Source organism: Lutra lutra, chromosome 4 (genome assembly GCF_902655055.1).
Source record: "Lutra lutra chromosome 4, mLutLut1.2, whole genome shotgun sequence".
Classification (NCBI taxonomy): Eukaryota; Metazoa; Chordata; class Mammalia; order Carnivora; family Mustelidae; genus Lutra; species Lutra lutra.
Window position 1 is genome coordinate 179,707,377 of NC_062281.1, and position 21,544 is coordinate 179,728,920.

Sequence of the window (21,544 nt, forward strand, 5' to 3'; positions counted from 1 at the left end):
CAGCAAGGGACTCCAGGAAGATGACTGTCCTTTTCAGCATTGACAGTAGGAGGTGATCTTGCTTCTTAAAGTAGCAGACTCCCCAAACACAAGAAATGGTCACCACAAGAATGCCACCTGTCCATTGCATCACCCAAGGACATGTGACCTTCCCGTTCCTGTGTCCCCAGAGTAAAAATAGCGATGGTTCCTACACTTGGGGGTTGTAACGGTTAGAGGAGCTGGTAGGTATCCAAGACCCATCATGTACCTAGAACACACCAGAAGCTCGGTTAACTGTAAACTCCTTCGTTGATGACTTGGGTTGCATTCTAAGGTCTACTTCACTCCCAGGGGTCCCTAAACCTCAAGGTATCAGCGCATCTGGTGTTTAATAGCAAGCTCTGAAATGGGATTCCTTTTGTAACAATCAAGCTATTATTAACTAACTAATAATTAATTAATTAATCAAGCTAACAAGTTTTCTCACTCATGGAAAGGCCGGTTCCTGGCAGCCCAGCTTCCCCATCACCTGTTATCAGGAAGAGTACAATTTGCAACTGCTCAGGCTTTCCCACAGGACCCTATTTACATGGTTAGAGAAAGGAAATTCTTAGAAGAGGTATTCATTAACTCTAACATAGATTGACGTCAACTCACCAAATGTTTGATTTAAGTCTCTTTATTTTTAGACATTTTTCTTTAGATGTTTAATATCTTTTATTGATTCAGCGGCCAAATAAGGTGGCATCTGTTAGGAGAGGCACCTGACAGAAATGAAACACTCCACTATGTTGCAAGCTACCTGTCCCAGGAGACCGGTGGCAGACTCCTTGAGAGTGGGGACCGGAACAATGTGTTTAGTAGCACCTCAACTTGCACATAGGAACCCTTAAAGGATGCTTATTGAGTTATCTTCATTAGTTAAAAGCACAATATTAAAACCCCTTTCTTGGCCTCCCCTTACCTCCCAGCCTCTCCCCCCTCCACCACTTCCAAGCTTTCATTTAGCAAAAGAACATATAACAAGGGATGATTCCTCTAGTAATTCCAGGAAGAGTCCAGTACGGGCAGAAGAGTTTGCTTTTAGGGCTGGAACATTCCAAACAAACAAACAAACAAACAAACAAAATTTTTTTTAAAGCAGAACACTTTTGGGAAAAAGTATCTATTTGGGGTTTGAGTCCTTTAGGAAATGCCTTTCCCTGGTTGGATGGCATTCCATCCCTTGCTCCTTGAATATAAGGGTTATGGGATATGAAACAGGAATCCTAAGAGCTTTGGTGGGCTCAGAAAGGGGTCCTTTGGCTCCAATCCTGGGAGCCCAAAGGAGGCTACCAAAGTGGCTTTGCTCCTAGGGTCAGTTTGGAGGCCAGACTCCTGACCTCTGCTCAGACACATGGACAAGCCTGTCCTCCTCCTGTTCGGCCCATAAAAGAATTCATGTTCTTTGAGCCAGGATGTTAGGAAAGAAAGTGGTGCAACTGAGAGAGACTTTGGAGTCAAAGATGTGGGTTTGCGTCTTATCTTCGCAACTTAACTAGCTGTCTGACTGGGGACAAGTACCTTTCTCTTGGAGTCTGCAATTCTCACCTGCAAACAGAGCAAATAATTCCTCCCAGGGTTATTGGGAAAAAATAAATCCAATGGGATAATTTATGTGAAAGCATCTTGCCAAGTACCTGTACTTGGTGGATATTTAAACACAGTCGGGAGGAAAAATGTTTGGGGAGGAAGAATTTGCCAGTATTTTTCTGGACACATCCAAGAGAGCATTTTTATAGTGGGATGACGTGACTCCGTGACCCTGGGTCAGCCTTCATACATTCCTGACCCTCAGTTTCCCCTCAGAAGAGATTTCTGACTCCAAGAGGAAGAGACCCCTAGAATTTAAGGTTAAAGGTCAGATGGTGTCACTTTCTGCAACAGATTCAATATTTATTACCTCGCTTCCAAGATGCCTTCAATTGTATGGTGCACAACTGAATAAAAAAACAGCTTTTGGAGAGAGAAAAAAATACTACATTAAAGGACCCAATTTAAAGACATATTCTGGTTTCAGAATCATTAGCATGTGAACAAATATGTCTTACAATTGAAGAAATACTGTAACAATAATGCCAGCTCTCATTTATTAAGTGTCTGCTGAGTGCCAGGGACCACCTGAGGGGCTCCACCAAGTCCTTGACTAATTAAAGTCAGTCTGTGAGTCTTATGGTTAGCAAACCCAATATGGAGCGCTCATGTCGCTCTTTCAAGGCCACCTGACCAGGAAGTAGAGCTTGGAAGGCAAGCCTTAATTTCAAAATGCTTTTCCCTCTCAACAGATTGTTCTCTGGGCTAAGAGTCAAAGAGATCAGCTCTGTACAGCGAAACACTTTTTGAATTTGGGGCTTTGAAGGTGACTGGGACGGACACAGGTCACATAAACAGGGTTGTAATCTTATCAGTCTCTAATACTGGTTGTTGGAGGGAAGGTATGACCGGAGAGAGTGAGGGTTGCTCAGAATCCAAACAGAGGGAAGCCAGGAAATGAGACGGAGTCAGGCTTAATCCAGCCCCAAAGGGAGAGGAGAGGCTCTGACCTGCTCCTGGCTCATTCAGGCCCACAGACACTATACTAAGCTTTTGGCCTAGAGGCCATCTTTCCTCAAGGTCACCCTATTCCTTCTCTGAGTCTCTACGATTAAGTAGAAAACTTTCGAGAAGAACTGTCTTTCCATAACTTTTCTTAAAGATGGAGAATTCAGCTAACTGGTTGTCATGAGCTAGCTAGCAGGCATCTAGTACTGGAGCAAGTTATAGATTAACAAGTTAGTTTTTTGGTTAGTTAGCCCAAGTTAGTTCCCCTGTGCCTGATGAATGGCATGGAATATTTTGCTCTGCAAAGCTGTGGCTACAGCACTTATTATGACTGGACCCCAGGAGCAGACCCTTTGGTAATATACTCGGGAGCATGCTCGGACCCCTGACTCTAGACCAGAAGACCCCTGGGCTGTCTGTCTAGCAACGGTGGGGAAGACAGCTACACCCACTGCAGTGGATTCCCAGCACAGCCGTTCCTCATCAGAGCACAAAAGAATGTTCCACAGCTTTCTGAAAGGGTGGCAGCAGGGAGGTGGAGCAGCTAGGGTGGGGCAGGGTGGGGTTGGGGGGCTGCCTGAGCATCTGGACTTGCGTGAGATGCCCCTTGTTGACCCAACCGGAATGGGAAGGAACTCAGTGAAGCTGCCGGAGGAGAAATGTGCTTCTGGGTCTTGAATGGAGAAGGCTCTTTGGATGGTGGCCAAGATAGCACCAAGGTGGTGGGGTGCGGTCATCGAGTCTCCACGTGGACGTCAACGGGACTGAAGGTCACAGTAGGAGGGTGTTGGCTGCTGTTGTTGTTTGAGCCCAAGGCAGATGGGGAGGCTGGCTTGGGTCCCTTGGGCTCCAGCTCCCGCCTGGTCCTCATCTTCCTGGAATGAGACACGCATGCATGCTTGAGTCTTTCACCTCCTATACCCTGTGATTTTGATTCTGGCAAGGACATTAACGTAGATCACCATTAAATCACGTTGCTTGATTGCCAACCACAGAATTGTACAACTAACCGGAAGGGGCCTTAGACATCAGCTAGCCTGACCCTTCCATTTTTGTGCGTAACTTAGATTAGATATTGAAAATGCTTTTTCTCCTGTTAAAGAATGAGTAAAGTGTCCTGTATTAAGACTATATTAAAGACAAAATGAAAATACTATGATTTTTTTTCTATTCCAAGTTGTGGCGTGAGTTAAATTTTGCAGTTATATTACATTTGCCAAGTCGATTGCTAGAAATATTTAAGAACTTTTTGCATAATTGAGAAGAGAATGGACTTAAAATGTATATCCAATCTTTCATTTCATATGTCAGAAAATTCAATGACTACAACAATCATTAATTCAAACGTCTACATGAAATTGTTGACCTAATAAGATGACCTAACAACCTAACTTTTTTTTTTTTTTTTAAATTTCAAATGCTCAGGAAAGTTGCACAAATAGTACAGTTCATACCTGAGTACCCTTCATGGAACAATTCACTGATTACCAGCAGTTTGCCACATTTGCCTCTTTGTCTCTCTCGGTTCATTTACGCATGTGGACACACATATATACACAAGAGAGTTTTTTAAAATCCTGAACTATTTGAGTCCATTGCAGATGTCATGCCACATCGCCCCTAAATACTTCTCAAAGCAAAGGCATGCTCCACGTAACCGATACTCAGCTCTCCCACTTGGAGAGGCTTCCATTTTAAAGATGACACGATCAAGGCTCAGGGAGGTTAAATGACTTGCCTGCCTTTGAGAGACCAAAGACTGAGCTCCAGTCTCTGAGTTGCAGCCCCAGCATCATTGTAAACAGGGTGGGGTGGGTAGATCTCTCCCCAAATTACAACCAGGAAAGGGCTCAGAGCTCCAGCAGTGATGGCCAGGAATGAAAGGCAGACACTGTGGTTGGATGCCACTTCCTGGTCTGCGATGGATCCAAACTGTAATACCCTCAAAATTTTAAAAATAACTTATTAAGTATTGTTATTATTATTATTACATATAGCGGTGGGAGTATTTTCTTTGAAACCACATGTACTGGGTTTAAAATCCCAACTCTGGGGCATCTGGGGGGCTCAGTTGGTTAAGCAGCTGCCTTCGGCTCAGATCATGATCCTGGAGTCCTGGGATCGAGTCCCACATCTGGCACCCAGGTCAGCAGGGAGTCTGCTTCTCCCTCTGACTCTTCCCCCTCTCATGCTCTCTCATTCTCTCTCTCTCAAATAAATAAATAAATAAATAAATAAATAAATAAATAAAATCTTAAAAAACAAAATCCCAGGGGCACCTGGGTGGCTCAGTGAGTTAAGGCCTCTGCATTCAGCTCAGGTCATGATCCCAGGGTCCTGGGATCAAGCCCCGCATTGGGCTCTCTCCTTGGCGGGGAGGCTGCTTCCTCCTCTCTCTCTCTGCCTGCCTCTCTGCCTACTTGTGATCTCTATCGAATAAATAAATAAAATCTTTAAAAAAAAAAATCCCAACTCTGCCAGTGAGGGTGAGTAAACTTCGGCTTGTTGGCTCATTTCCCAGTGCGTGTTTCACACTTACAAAATTGGGGGACATAGAATTACCCACCTGGTAGGGTTGCAGTGAGGATCCAATGAGTTAATACATACAGGGCGTTTAGAATCATGCCTCGCACATCGTAAGAGATCAATACATGTATACCATATATGCATACATAATATATACATTTTATACACATATAATATATAATATAAAACATGTATTTTATAAATAACATTATACAATGCATGTTGGCACCTCCTCAAAATAAAGACGTGTACCCCCTCCCCTGCAGAAACCAGCCAACCAGCAATCCCATCATGCGGACACACTGGATATTAACACCTGGCCCTGAAGAATTTGAATCCTCCTTGGCTTTGTGCGTGTAACCCACATGTATAACTATAACGTACATATTATCTTTGTGAACTTTGCCAATATATTGTAAACAGCTTTCCTCATCAATAAACACATTCTACAGTATCTTTTTTTTTTTTTTTTTAATGGCTTCCAAGTCTTCTATGATGTGGTTTTGTTTATAGTCTCTTTTGATTTCTTGCCTGGGAAAAATAACCTTCTAGCCAAACTGGGACTTAAAGGTGATTACACAACATTTAGTCTTTGGGCAATCACATGATGTTCTTTCCTCCTATTGGGTCCCAGAAAGTGGAGCTGGGGGGACAGGCATTCCAGTATTTGCCACCTTAAATACTCACGTGGTCTGCTCAACACAACCTAGCAGAGGGTTCTCTGAGAGAAAAAGACTGAATCATATTATTCTATTACTGTAAGTTACCTTACTGCAGTGCTCAAGGCCATTAGCATTGTCATGATGATTATTATATTTAACAAATATTTCTGCAGGTACCAAAATATTTGGTAACCATGAAGTTCCTACAGGAGAACAGATGTCAAAAAAGGGTCCACAAAGGGTTAGAGCATTTGACGAAGGACTCATGGGTACTGCGTGGCACACAGCTGGCACCCACAAGCGTTAGCTCCCATTCACTCTGACATCACGGAAGGGACAAGACCATCAGAGCCCAGGGCATCGTGTACCTGTTGTACATCTTCAGCAGGATCAGAACCACAGTGAAGATGATGATGACAACTACCACAATGCCAGCAACAATGGCTCCAGAACCTAAGAGGAGAAATGTGGAAATGGCAAATGTGCAACCTGAAAAAAGGGAAGCATCCAGAGACTAAGAGGGGGACCTCCACCCGGCACCTCACATCCTCACTGGATCAGGCAGGGAGAGAATGTGCTGTCTTGGCACTCCGACTACTGACCCCAGGGCAGAGACATACTCAGAGCAGCAGTGTACCCCTCCCCCCAGGGAGCTTCATCTGCCAAAATCCTATCTTGAGCCATCCTGTTGTCGTCAGTCCTAACATAGCATCCAACTTCCTTTGTGAAACAGGCAAGCAAAACACCCTTCCCTCTTTTTGATAATACAAAAGCAATATTTTTGTAGTTAATTTTGAAACTAAAAATACAAGCCAAAAAGGGAACTCATTGCCCCAGGAACCACTGATCACCTACACATGCATACACATACCAATGCCATCACGTATATGCAGGTATGCATATTAAATACCTACCCAACATTTTTTGAGTAATTGATTAATCCTCTCTGAAAACCCCCCTCAAGGAAATAAAAGTGGAAAAATAGCACTTGATAAAAATGGAACCATGTTCCGTACACAGTTTTACAACCATATCCTAATCATCTTTCCGTGTAATTACATTGTTTTTCATGATTTTGATGGCTGTGTAGACCTCCATTGTTTGGATGTGCCATAATTTGTTTACCAATGCTGTACTGAGGATATTTATGTTGTTTTCAATTTTATACCATGAAAAACAAGGCTCTAATGAATGTCCTTGTGGCTTAATAGCATCTAATTTCAGTATCAGCAACCAGTTCCCATGGCCACCTCTCATTTCATGTTCAGAATCAACGTCCCTGTGTGAACTGAAACTGAAAATACAAAAAAAAAAAAAAACACCCCATAAAGGGTGGGGGTCACATTTTAAGCCAATCTATGTGATTCTGGGGAGTTTATCTTAGGGAAGAATCCTATATACAGAAAAAGCTGCATGAATCAGTATGCTAATTACATCATTTATATTCTAAATACGGGAATGATTCAATAAGGTATGGCATGCCTAGCTCATGATGTATTATACTATAATCTGAATGACATTGGAGAAGAGTACATGGTATTTTGTACACACCCACATATACACATTATGTTGCAACCATTAAAATATGTACATGAAAACATAATGACGAGTAAAAGCAGCCAGAAAAATGGTATACTTCCATTTCCATAAAGCTCCAAACCTGGAAGAACTAATGGCCAGTGGGTGAAGTCAGAACAGCGGGTTCCCTTGACCAGGTGGGGACAGGGCGGCAAGGGGCACTGGGATGCCTGGGATCCTGGTGATGGATGGTCCTCTTCTTGATCTGCAGGCTGGTGACCCAACTGTGTTCATTTTGTGAAAATTCACCCAGCTGTGCACTTAGGATTTGTGCTTTTTTGGTTTTTTTTTAAAGGTATGTAATGCTCTTACGAAAAGGTTTACTAAATAATAACAAAAAACAAGACTATGTCCAAATATTCACAGGAAGAAAGACTGGAAATAGAGAAAAGGAGTGGGGTGGGGATTCCATTGTGGAGTAATTTTTTGTCTCTTTTCTGGTGAGTTCTGTGATGATACTTTAATCCATGGTTTTTCAACGTCGCCTGCACAACCCCTTGCTGAGGGGACCCTCCCATGCCCTGTACAATGCTCTCTCCGGCCTCCAGTCACTAATGTCATTAATACTGCTTCTTCTTCCCCCACCAGCTGTGACAAGCAAAAGTGTCCAAACGTTGTCAAATGTCCCCTGATAGTAAAGTGGCCAGATAAAGTACCAGATACTTATTTAAATTAGAATTTCTGATAAATAATGAGTAATTTTTGTGATGTCTCACCTATTGCATGATGGCATGTCCTTATAGTGCACAAATACAGTTACTCTTCAATTCAAATGTAACTGGATGTTCTGTATCTTATTTTTGAACTCTGGCCATCTCATCAAGGGGGCAGAATCATCTAGTTGAGAACCACTGCTTTTAGTTAAGTAAGAGCAGAATCATTCCCATCTTGCTGCTGGAGATTCGATCTACCCTGAATCTCCTTTCAGAACTGTTTTGAGCTACGTCGACAGGCCTCTCTCTGTAGGTGTCCCCACCTGGCAAGGAGCAGGCAGACACGCGGGACCCTGTCCCAAGAATGACCCTTTCTGGGTCTCCGTGGAAGACCCACATCCTGCCAGGAATCGGTTTCCTGCCAGGACCACGGTCTGGAGCTGTCATCACTGGGGAAACACTCCACGTGTGTTGGGAAGCCTGTTCCATGTGCGGGGGGTACGTGCCAGACCAACAGAAAAGACGGAAATAGTCCCAACTTCCCCTCATATGATTAACTGGTATTCTGGAGAGTGGTTGTTAAGTTTTTCCTTCCGGGCATCCCTTGTTCCTGCCAAATGTCTCTCCGGGACTACTCCCACCCCCACTCATTTATTCCTTTGTCAATTGATGGGTTTTGCCTTGTAAAAACAGTATGAAGAGTATGAAAGTAGTTACATTTTAAGGTGACTCACTGAGGGACCTCTTACGGGAGAGTCAATGTCCGTTGCCCTCCAGACCCCCAAACTCCCTGATGACAATAGCAGTCACAGCAGTAATGATCACAATACTACTCATTAGGTAGTTTGTGTGACTCGAGGCTATTCTAAGCTCCTTACATGGATCATCTGGTTTAGTCTTCACACCATTCATGTGTGTGATGCTAAGAGTAGCTTCATTCATATCCCCATCTTACAGACGAGGAAACAGACACAAAGCTATGAGGTCACGTGTTCACAGTCATGGTGGGCATACGGCAGAAGTGCCACTGGGACCCAGGTAGTCTATCTCTGGAACCCATGCTCTTGACCTCAACACCAGGAGCTGACCACAGTCCTCATCCCGCCATCCCTCCCCTGGCTGCCAAGCCAAATTGACCTTACTCTTGTACAGAAAGTCTTCTTCTCTGGTGGTCACGTTCAAGGAGAAGAAGGTAGTACCCCCCAAAGGGGTGGCTGTGGTCATCTCGATCCTGGGAAGAACAAAGATAAAATTTCATTTAACACCAGGGTGAGCTTTACAATGCCTGTGTGATGCCTCCTTTGGTCCTCACCTGGATGACCAGAGAAGAGTCAAGCAGGCGGTTTCTCTTAGCCGCAAGTAAATATGAGGTCTTTCACTGTCTACTGTGGAGAATTAAAAATTATGTCCGACATTTGTAAAGAACTTCATCGTTCATGGCAGTTTAAATTAATTCAACAATATTTATTAAATTTTTCCTAATGAGGTTGGACCCAGAATGTCTAAACAGTTATCTTCTAGAAACTGTGTGAGGGAGGCTATGATTGTCATCTTCCTGATGAAAGTGAAGTCCCCAAGGCTTCATGGAGCCCCAAGTTTGCATTTGACCCAGGACATGGGGTGAGGCGGTCAGCATCTTGTAACGATGCCCGAAACGATGTTCCTGCTTTCAGAAGCTTTGCAATCTAGGGAGGCCAACATAAATAAACCAATAAGCGAGCAGATGGAAAATTTAACTATGCTACCAAGCAGTCAGGGACATGAGCCATCCCTGGCTGTGAAGAATGGTTTCAAGGAAAAGCTAAATTTGCATGGGCCTTGAGGGACAGACATGGCTTGGGATGGCAGGACAACAAAGGCCAGGCTGCACACAGCCTTCAGCGGGAGGACAGGCCATGTGTGCCGAGCGACCGCCAGGCACTGGGCACTGTTACAGGTTTCACACCTGTATCAGCTCACTCGTTAATCATCTTCTCAATCATCACCTTTTGCTGCTGAGCAAACTGAGGCTCAGAGTGGTTGAGTGAAGGGACAAAAGTCACACAGCAAGGAAGACACAGAGCTTGGACCCAAACAGACTCTCTGAGGGCACAGTATAGCTTCTTTCCCTGATGGCGGCAGGAATCCAAATTCACAAGCCGGAGATCTTACACTTAAGGAGTGAGCCAGGAGGGACGCCATTCATGCAACGTCACGCCCCCAGGAATGAGTATTGAGATCCTCCCGAGAAGTGTATTCTGAGCCTTTGGTAGTATCCACACGTGCTCTGAACGACAGGCATCGAGAAGAGGAGGGACACAAACGAGGGTTTCCTACTTCACTGTAGCTGCTCATAGTCTGGAGACCTGTGAAGGATCGCCACCAAGGAAAGAATTATCCAGGCCTATTTGTCATGCTAAGAAGCCATGGGCTTCATGGCTGTCACTCCATCTTCTGGAGAAGAGATATTCTTTACACCTAACACAATATTTGTACACCAATTTGCTTTTTTTCATTTTTTAAAAAAGATTTTATATATTTATTTGAGAGAGAGAGCGTGCACAAACAGGGGGAGGGGTAGAGAGAGAGAGGGAAAGCAGACTCCCCCCCACCCCCGCCCTGAGCAGGGAGCCCGACATGGGGCTCGATCCTAGGACCCTGGGATCATGACCTGATGTGAAGGCAGATGCTCAACCGACTGAGCCACCCAGTCGCCCAATTCGTTTTCTTCTTAAATATTTTAAAATTATAAATAATAATGTCATAGGGGCGCATGTACCCAGCAGTCAGACTGAACGAATGTTCACGATCATACTCTCTTCAGTTCTTCTTTATTAAGGAAGAAAAGCGAGACTCCGCTGAAATCCTTTTTCTACTCCTACCTCATTTCCTCCCTCCCCCCAAAGTAACCACAACCTTGACCATTAGTGTGTATTTTTCTTATCCAAGTTTTAAAATGTTTCCCACGTCCGAATATACAGATTGTGGTTCTACATATTTACTAAAGAAGTACTAACTGAGCACCTACTAAGTGACGGCCGCTGTGCTAGGAGCTGGGAACACACTGGTGAAACGCCAGGTAGACTGCTTGCCTCCAGACGCTCACATTTTAGTGAGAGAGAGACAGAGCGTTCTCAGGCTCAAAAAAACAATAATCGTCTCCCAATGCCCACACTTGAACAGCTGGCAGCGAAAACCCTTCACTGGCTGTTTCCAGCCTCTCTAGTCTCTCTGCTCCTCACACCAACCTCTGCCAAACTGCCCTGACAAGGAACCACTCCATCCCCCGGCATTCCTGGGCCTTGCTGCCCAGGCTTCGTCCCCGCCCAACCACCCCCCTTCCCACAGTGGACATCTCCTGAGAGTTCTCACCTCCTGGCCGCAGCTCCCCACTCCCCCAGCTCCTGATGGAAATGGGTCAGCGCACCTGAACTGGAGGCAGGTCATCAGGCCGGGGCCTCTGGTGGCTGTGGCCTGTCCCACCCCATGGGGGCCTCAGCCTCAGAATGGCCCTCTCTGCCTTCACTTTCTTTGCCCTCCTTTAAGCCACCGGGCACTACTTAAAAACCCATAGTTCTTGTCTGTCCCTTCCTCCCAAAGACTAGATCCTCAGGACTCCCACGACCTGGGCTCTCCCAAGGAGCCCTGTGTAGCTTTGCCTGACTCTTTGTACTGGTCAACCTTTCCTCCTCGCTGGGCTTCCTGTCTCCTGACCTCCTTCAACAGGCCCACTGGCCATGTTCCCCTGGTGGCTGCCTCTCCAAAATGAACACATCCTTTAGGACTGAGCCCAGCCACGCCTGGGAAGGCTCCCCCATCCCCTAGGCAGAATCAGCCTTCGGTCCTCCGCTCCCACAGCAGAGCTCCACAAAGAAGCATGACCACAGCATGTGTCTTGGTTGCTCTGTCTGGCAGTTAACCTCCCATGTTCACTGTCAGGTCCTTGAAGGTAGAGGCTGTTTGGGGTCTTTTTCGTATCCTCCTCCTACTTCTCCCAGATAAACTGTCTGGTTCCTCTCACCTTTGCCAGGAGAAGTACTGAAGCAAGTGGCTGAACTTCTCCTAGCTTGGTTTGCTCGTTTGTAAAATGAGGTGGCTTTTCCCAAGGGAGCTGAAGGTTCAAGGTTAAGTATGGAAAGTGGTTTCAGTGCTCGATAAATGGCAGCTCTGAGTATTTTGGGGGTGGGGGTGGGGATAATAGCAATGATTTGCTAACTCAGAGCCAGGTGGCTCTCTGGAGCTCAAAACAAGGAAAAAATCTTTCTATAAAAATAAATTAGGACCCATATGAGAATATGGAATGAAAGTCTCCCCCAACCCCTGCCCCCACTGCTACTCCCAAGAAGGAGAGGCACCTGCCCCCCACTGCGCACCATTCCCCCATCCGATCATAAAGAGTTTTATGATGCATTTGCCTAAACCGTCTGCTTCTACCCACACCAATATCAATCTGAGAAGACCCACCAATACTGTTTTCTTATAATTCCTATTAAAAACAGAAAAAGAGAGACAAATAGCCACTGATCCAGGGTCACTTAGTGAGAGAGGCATGGCATTGTCACTGATAAGGCTAAACCCTGCCTGGGGACACATCTCCTTTGGACATGTGTCCTTTGGACGCACAAAAATGACAGACGCCATCACCCAAGTGCCCACTATGTGCCAAGACCTTGGGCCAGGCATTTTCTTTTTTAATCCATGCTTTGATTTAATTAGCAAAGGCCATGTAAAATAGGGTTTCCCCTCCCCTGGATCAGAGGAGGACCCCAAGGTTTGGGGCTCTAAAGCTCTCTCCCCCCACTTACACAGTCTGGAAGATGCAGAGCTGGCCTATGTACCTGGGCCTGCAAACTTCAAAGCCTGTAGGATCCCCACCTCACCAATCTGCTGCCTGTACCTGTGTGTCTAGAGGGGCTCCTGACAGGTTACTACGGAAACATGCACGTGCGTGCGCACACACACACACACACACACACACACACACACTGACCAGTAATGCAGCTGCCCAAGCCACCGGGACACAGATTCCTCCGCGGACCCTTCAAGGTGACCTCGAGGGGGCCTAGTTCTGGGTGCAGACCTCCTTTCGGACGGGCGGGCTATTCTTTCTGAGGGAACAGTGAGTCATCTCAGAGTATATCTTGCCTTATGTCAGGCCTCACGGCTCTCAATTACATCTCTGTTCCTGCCCCATCAGGGAAGGTGGGAGGGAGGGCGGTGGGACATTGATGGCCAAGGCTGTGGGTGTTTTCATATGTGGGACCCAGCCATTCCTGTTAACCAAGTGAGGCCCAGCAAGGGCTTTTCAGCACCAATGTGTCTGTGACCAGATCCATGGCCACAGAAAAGCAAGGAGGGGGCAGGGAGAGTGGGAATGGTTTTCACTAACAGAGGTTAATTTAATAATAAAATAATAATAATAAATTATGCACCAACATGGTGATCAGTGCTCTATGAAGGAGGTCTCATTAAATCCTCATACCTCTCGGGTAAGGAAGGTGGAATCACTGCCCCTTCTACAGATGAAAAAGCTGAGGCTCACGGTACAGAAGTAATCAACCTAGACTCACAAGGCTAACCGGGTGTCATGCTAGGATTTGTGCCAGGGTCTGTCCTACCCTGTGGCCCCTTCTCCGCATATCCTCACTGGACCGCCTCCCGGGGAATGTGCAAGACACAAATGGCCTGGCACCCAGGCCCTGAATCCGCAAAGCTTTTGATGAGAAAACCCACACAGGCTAGGGCTCAGCTCTGCCCCAGACCCGTGACCGGTCCTGTCTGACTGGTCCCTGCTCTCAGCCACACTCTGAACCTCTGTCTTCAGCACAGCCTTAATCGCATTTACAGAATCTACAAGGAACTGTTGTTCCCCTGGGTTGTTTACAAATGGTCCTGTGTGGGAGGTCAGACTGGGAAGTGATGGAAGGTCAGGACCATTTACCCTCTGAGTCATTCCTCTCTGCCTATCCCTTGGTCAAATGTTCAAGCCGTATCTGGAAGATAAACATTCCCAGATCTCACCCGTTCCAAGTATCTCCCCCACTGCTCGGTCCCCTGGGAACCCTAAAAGTTCCTCCCTGGATAAGACAACAAAGATGCTACCAACACTGGCAGACCCCCACTCAAACGGCCAACTGTAACTCAGAGTAGGTAACCCATGAAGACCCCAGACCCACCAAAACACTAGGATTGATTTCTCCCCATTGCCCAAACCTTGGGAGATTCAGCATGAATTGGTTTCTCCCACAGACATGAACCTCACTACTCCCAATCAGCCCCTAGAGTTTTGGAGATGTTTTTTTCAGAAAACTAAACTTCACGTCAAAACCAAAATATCCTTCCTTATAATTTTCACCCATTGGTCCTAATTCTCTTGCCATAAAGGTACATGTGCTGCCTCTTATGCACAACCCACCAGATTTGAGCACTTCAGTGTAAGAAAGGTGAAACCGACCTTCAGGGATGAACAGCGACGGCGGACCCAATCAGCCCATCAATTTTACCTCCCGGCGGACCCAATCAGCCCATCAATTTTACCTCCCACCAGTAGGTGGCGCCAGCAGCCGGCTACAGTTTATCCCGTTTACACTAACCAACAAAAGCTTGGTACACGTCCTGGGAACCCAACCTATTTCTAAAGAAAGGAGCTTTACGCCCATGAAAACAGCAATGATATGTTCTCTGATCATTTTTCCCCCAGGACAAATATACTAAGCTCCTTCAAACAATCTTTACAATGATCGTGTCTTTCGTGAGATCATTACTCTGTGTGTTAACGTCCCCCTTAAATACAGCACCCCAAATGGGACCCCTATCTCCGGGGTGGGGGGGGCTGAAATGTCCAAAAGGACGTTTGTCTTGATACTTCTCAGACCTAAACCTGAACTCTAGCTCTGTGACCTTTGTCGGACTTTCTTCCCCTCTTGGTTTCTGATCTGCGCAACATGGGTTGTTGTGAGAATTAACAGAGATCTAACGTGTAATACATTTAGCACAGTGGCTGAGCCCAGTCTACTGATATTACACTGGATTAATGCAAACAAACAGCTCTTTACCCTTACAGGCTGTCGCAGCATACACACCCTATTGGTATACTCCCAAACCTTTTCCAGACTTACTCTCATGCTTGTTTATGGTCCATCAAAGCTCTGAGTTCGGTAAGTGGAAGGGCTTTCTAAACCTCCAAGTGCTTTGGAAATACAAGGCAACAGCAGCCGCGTTATGACGGGACAATATTACGATCAGCTGCCGCCCAGTAACCAGGTCTCCATTACACTCCTGTGCAAATGTCATTTTGAACTTAAGTGTAAGACTTTGCACTGGCCCCTGTTAGCCTTGACCTCATTGGTATGGGCCCTCAGGAGAGAAAGTCCAGCTCCTCCTGGGTGGATCTCGAGACCTCCTGGCAGTGTTGTGACAGAGCACACCATCTAGGAGGTCATGACCCAGCGAGGGCTCTGGGGTCAGGGAGACCTGGATTTTGATCTTGACCTCATCTCTGACCAGCTAGCTCTATGAGCTGAGGCACTTTTTAGGCTTCAGTGTTTTCATTTGTAAGGATAACGCGTGCTATCTTGTAAGGTTGTGACAATCGGGGAGCTATAATTACCCAGCATGGTGCCTGGTGGATGGTGGGTGAATGGTCAAGGTCAGTTCCTAGCCCCTCTTCTCCTTTCTTTTCTGTCCTCAGTCTGTGCTCTCCCTGCTCTCCTTGGACCTTGAGTTCCCAGTTCTCTACCTGGTCAAGTGTTTGCTGATATGGTCAAACTCTATATGAACAGGGAGGTCAGAGAATCAGACCATGAAGCTACGTCCCAAGGAGGGGATTTGAAGAGGAATTCACTAGAATTTCTGGAGGGTTCAACCTTCTCTTCCATTTCCACTGAGGAATAGTAAAACCTCTGCCAGGAAGGCAAAAATCCTCATGGGACTGGTAGAACATGGGGCTCGTGAGGCTCGCTGGGCTTGCTGGATGGAGAGGGCAAGAGCATGCCATAGATACATAATTGGAATGGAATTGTTTTCTTTTTTAAAAAAGATTTGAGAGAGACAGAGGGAGAGAGCAAGTGAGTGTTGCGGGGGTGGGGGGGGGAGGTCAGGGGCAGAGGGAGAAGCAGGCTTCTCACAGGGAGCCCAATGTGGGGCTCGATTCCAGGACCCCAGATTATGACCTGAACCGAAGGCAGATGCTTAATTGACTGAGCCACCCAGGCGCCCCTAGAATTGTTTCCTTTAAGATTCTTTCCTCCAGGGGCGCCTGGGTGGCTCAGTGGGTTAAAGCCTCTGCCTTCAGCTCAGGTCCTGATCCCAGGGTCCTGGGATCGAGCCCCGCATCCGCCACTCTGCTCAGTGGGAAGCCACTTCCCTTCCTCTCTCTGTCTGCTTGTGATCTCTGTCTGTCAAATAAATAAATAAAAATCTTTAAAAAAAAAAAAGATTCTTTCCTCCAGTCAATACTGAGTGGGGATTACTGCCCCCGCAACCCTGCCTAGCCCAGCACTGATGACTGAGCGGCCTGATCAATGTCATAGTGAAGTCCTTTGGAAAAAGCAGGGGCCTTTGCATCTGGAAGCCCAGGTTTCAGGTCCACCACATCTATCAAGTCTTAATGACCTGCCCTGTCAAATTCTGGCTTGAACATCCTTTATTTCTGATTTTTGGGCCCACATTCTAATGAGGGGTACCCCCAAAGAGCTTCCAGCCAAGACGCAAGCCTGATAAGTTCCCTGTACCAAGAGATATAAATAGAAATCCCAGATGAAAGCAGTCACAAGGCAGATTTGTGCCTGGTGCCAAAAGGGCAGCACAGGCCCTGCCAGGAGTCGACAGGAAGACGACCTGTGGGCGTTGTGGCAGAGACTGACCGAGAGCTGGAATGTGACCCGCGGCTTCCATTCGCCCCTGGGTCTCGCCCTTGCGAGCCAACGGCCAGCTCCCAAGAGTCCTCAAACTCCACCTGAAGGCTTATGTAAGCCTCCATGGGTCCCACTGACCCCAAGGGGGAGAAAGGTTAAAAGCTTAAAAAGTTGATGCCCCTAAGGGAATAGGTTGGAGGGAAAGAATTCTCCCTTGACACGCTAGTCAGGACGGGGAGTGAACGACAGTTTAAGGAGATGGCGACACAGCGCTAGGCACTGGGCTTCCACAAGGAAGGTTGTTTTATGGCCACTTTGCTGACAGACAACAGGCTCAGAGAGGTTAAGTGACTTGCCCAAAGTCTCACAGCAAGAGAGGGCAGGAGCTGAGGCTCAAACTCGGACCTTCCACCTTGAGACGGCTCATGGCAGCCAAACCTCCCAGGAGGTAAGGAATATTCCTGGAGATGCTCTGGGGGTCCACAGCCCTGCTGGGCCAGGACTTTGCTCACCCCTCTTTCTCCTTGTTGACGTTGTGAGCCCAAGAGGTACGACAAACCTCCAGAGGGTAGCAGGGTTCCTGGGCCACGGCTCCGTTTACATTTCGTAATTTTTTTTTTTTTTAAAGAAGCCTGTATGGAATTCTTTTTTTTTTTTTTTAAGATTTTATTTATTTATTTGACAGAGATCACAAGTAGGCAGAGAGGCAGGCAGAGAGAGAGAGAGAGGAGGAAGCAGGCTCCCTGCTGAGCAGAGAGCCCGATGCGGGGCTCGATCCCAGGACCTTGGGATCATGACCTGAGCTGAAGGCAGAGGCTTTAACCCACTGAGCCACTCAGGCTCCCCAATATTTCGTAATTCTGTGCTGTGGGGACCACCCTGGCAAAGGCAGGATCCCCCACCTCTGCCCACGAGCTGCCAGAGCACCCCCAGGTCTCTAGGCGTGCCGAGTGTCCTCAGGGAGGCAAATCGCCCCAGGCTGGAGCAGAGCTAGAGGCCTGTCAACAGTTCCCTATCTTTTCTACCCAAAAAATGTCTAGACAACAAAGAAAATGTCCAGTCTGTACTTAACATCTGTGGATAGAAGGTCGGCAGAGACAGGGACGGTGATGGTGACTGCAAACAGGACCACGGCCCGTCTATCCAGGGCCTGCTGAGTACCTGCTACCATGCTGAGTTCTTTGCATGCTACCTCTATTTTCCCGAGGAGAGAAGTGAGGCTCAGAGAGGGCAGGTGACTGGCCCGGGGTCTCTGGGCTAATACATGGCAGAGCTAGGAGACATTTGTTTCCTAGGACTGCATAACAAATCACCACACACGAAGTGACTAAAAACAACAAAAAATTGCTTTTCTTAGAGTTTCAGAGGTCAGAAGTCTAAAATCAGCATCACTGGGCTAAAATCAAGGCACTGGCAGGGCCGTGTTCCTTTTGGAGCCTCTAGAAGAGAATCTGTTTCCTTGTCTGTTTCAGCTCAGGCAGGTCACCCGCATTCCTTGGCCCAAGGCCCCATCGTCCACCCTGACCTTCAAGCTCACGGTATAGCATCTTCCTGTGTCTGTGTCTCTGACCTCTGCTTCCATCGTGACGCCTCCCTCTCTCTGGTTCTCTGGCCTCCCTAAGGATTTTCGTGATTACATTGGCCGTACCTGGGTAACCCAGGATCACCTCCCCATCTCATAACCCTTAACTTAATCACACTTGCAAACTCCTCTTTGCCATTAAAGGGACCGGGTCCCAGGTTTGGGGGATTAGGATGTGAATACTGCTGGGGGCCATCACTCAGCCTCACACACATGGTAGATTTTGACTCTCATCTCACTGACCCCAAAGTTTGTACTCAATCCACTCCTGCCTCCTCCGCCGAGTCTGAAGAGGCACATCCTGATGTCATGGGGGATTCAAAGGTAGATCACATACCCAGGGAGCCGTGGATACCAGCACCCATTGGGAGGGAGTATGGGAGAAATGCTGTGAGAGGAGCAGAGAAAGGGTCCCGGAGATCCTGGGCCAGCTAGCTGGGGCACCGCTGTGCGTGTGAGCAAGGGGGGGGTGGAGTGGGGGTGGGTGTGGGGCAAGGGGACAACTGGGCAGGATTGACTCTCCCCCACCCCCATTGCCACGCAAGCTATTTCCCATAAGCCTTAGCACCTACCTCCAACCTAAGCTTCAAGTACATCCGTCTGTAGTTCTCTGACCTGAAAGGCCAGCCCAGCCCAAACCCCACCTATCTGTGTGATTTATTAGTTAACTGATAACCATTCTCAATTCCCCCTTTCCAAATCTCCTCCTGCCCAAGGCTTAGAAAGTCTTCAGTCTTATAAATGCTCTCCCTGCTCTGCTCAGCTCTGCTGGGGGAGGAGGCGGTCAGTGGTACGGCCCCGCCCGAGCCCCCAAGCCCCTTCACAGAATCAAGAAACCACATTGAGTGGGTTAGCCAGGCTTTTTCTCCCCAGACATGCAGAGCCTTTGACTTGTGAGCTCGACAGTGAGCTAGGGATGGTTTCTCCAGGCTCCTGGGCACGACAAATATCCCAGCCCATAGGAAAATGACAGATGAAAGGACAAATTCAGTGTTGCATCATCCCGGGAGAAACAAAGTTTGGGAACTATTTTTCTTTAATTAAGTTATTTATTTGAGAGAGAGAAAAAGAGATTATGGGCATGAAGAGGGGGAGGGGCAAAGAAGAGGGAGAGAACCTCAAGCTGATTCCATGCCTAGCAGATGTGGGGCTCAATCTCCTGACCCTGAGATCATGACCTGAGCTGAAATCAAGAGTTAGATGTTCAACCAACCAAGCCACCCAGGTGCCCCAGAACCATTTTTATCTTTTTAAAAACTGCAAAGGGGGGAGGCACCTGGCTGGCTTCATCAGTGGACCCTGTGACTCTTGATCTCGGGGTCGTGAGTTCGAGCCCTACTTGGGTGTAGTGATTACTTAAAACAATAAAATCTTTAAAAAGAAAATTGCAGAGGGTTACGCATAGTAGACGGAGGGTCATTTCTGCATCCTCCCCAGACCCCCGCAGAAGACAGTAAAGGAATCAAGGTATATACATCCTCAGGGCCAAAGGGAAAGGAGAGAAGAAACCACACTGGAGAGAGGCCGTTCCAGGTTTGAAAGCTGGACACGCTGATGCTTTTGTGTTGATTCTGCAGCCTGGAAAAGGCAGAGACCTAACTAAACCTGGGTGCGGGGGAGGAACCTGTAAAAGTGGATCATGCTGAAGCAGCTCACGAAAGCTCATGAACGGGGGGCAATAGGTGCCCCCAAAAGTCAGGTGCCATGTGGGCCTGAAAAAAGGAAGACACAAGTCTTTAAGAGGAGCAGCTCAGCTCCAGCCCAAACAGCCACCCGACCTCATCCTCCTGGCCATAGGCCTCCTTGTCCTGCACGATCGGGTAAATCCGTCTCTACAGAGAGTGAATCAGGAGTTAGACTTGCACTGCCCAACATCACAGCCACACATGGCCGCCTACATTTAAGGGAAAAGTAAGTTAAATAAAACAATACATTTTAGTAGTGCCTTACTCCCACCAGCCACATTTCAAGCGCTATTTCCCATGCCTTGTGGCCCCGTATTGGTCAGCGCAGTTCTAGAATGCGTCCAGCAGTGCTCTAGACCCTGGCTGTCCAAAATGTGGCCCTTGGGTCAGCAGCATCAGCAGCTCTGAGCATCTTGTTAGCAATGCAGACTCTCAGGCCATGTCAGGAACACTAGACAAGAATCTGGACCTGAATCAGCCTCGTACAAGATCCCCAGGTGATTCAGGGCACAGCTGACTTCGGGACTCAGCTCTCTGAGAGAAACCTAGCACTGGTGGGGGTTCATTCCTGGCTGGGAATGAGGCTGAGGGAAAGTCTAAATCATGCAGTGAGGGGCTCACCCTGTCCCCTGAGCCCCTTGGGCCTGAACTGAGGCAGCCAGGCTTAACCTCTAAGCAGGAAATTAGAGAGGGGCTGGGGAGACTGACCAGCCAAAGAGAACAGACTACAGATACTGACAGAAGTTACAGGAGCCTCCACGAAAGGACCAGGTTCTCACCAATCAGCCAATGAGGTTACTAGTTGAGAAGCCCCCCACCCCCTAACCAGAGCACATCAGGAAAAATTTTTTTTTAATAAGCTTTTTAGGGGCAACTGGATGGCTCAGTCGGTTAGGTGTCTGCCTTTGGCTCAGGTCATGATCTTGGGGTCCTGGGATTGAGCCCCGCATCCAGCTCCCTGCTCAGCAGGGAGACTGCATCTCCCTCTCTCTGCCCACTGCGCTCCTCCCACCCCAACTCATGCACAGGCTCTCACTCTCTCTCTCAAATAAATAAAATCTTAAAAAAAAAAAATAAGTAAATGAGCTTTGTAGTGCCTTACTCTTTTTTTTTAATAATTTAAAATTTTTATTTATTTATTTATTTGACAGACAGAGATCACAAGTAGGCAGAGAGGCAGGCAGAGAGAGAGAGGGAGGCAGGCTCCCCACTGAGCAGGAAGCCAGATTTGGGGCTGGATCTCAGGGCTTGATCCCAGCACTCTGGGATCATGACCCGAGCTGGAGGCAGAGGCTTTAACCCACTGAGCCACCCAGGCACCCCTGTAGTGCCTTACTCTTAAACAAAAAGATAACCAAGGGCCAATAGACCAAGAGCCTCGAACAACTGAACAGACAGCAAACAAAACAAATGAACAGCTGGAGGCATTTAAAACAAACAGACAAAACAAAAGGCAGAAGAA

At 47.3% G+C, this 21,544-nt stretch overlaps 1 protein-coding gene across 6 annotated transcripts in view; it reads right to left on the reverse strand.

The window, feature by feature from the left end:
• Positions 1 to 651: 651 nt before the first annotated feature.
• NCMAP (non-compact myelin associated protein) overlaps positions 652 to 21,544 on the reverse strand; it is a 41,141-nt gene continuing 20,248 nt past the window's right edge. For 2 of the 6 annotated variants that reach the window (XM_047728528.1, XM_047728529.1), the window contains 3 exons: positions 9,124 to 9,212; positions 6,119 to 6,203; positions 652 to 3,437 (listed from right to left, as the gene is read on the reverse strand). In XM_047728528.1, the coding sequence (XP_047584484.1) occupies positions 3,296 to 3,437; positions 6,119 to 6,203; positions 9,124 to 9,205 (309 nt within the window). In that variant the 5' untranslated portion in view covers positions 9,206 to 9,212 and the 3' untranslated portion in view covers positions 652 to 3,295. Of the gene's footprint in view, positions 3,438 to 6,118; positions 6,204 to 9,123; positions 9,213 to 12,950; positions 13,093 to 17,887; positions 18,139 to 21,544 lie in introns of those variants that run through there. The other 4 variants (XM_047728526.1, XM_047728525.1, XM_047728524.1 and 1 more) reach the window with 4 other exon arrangements.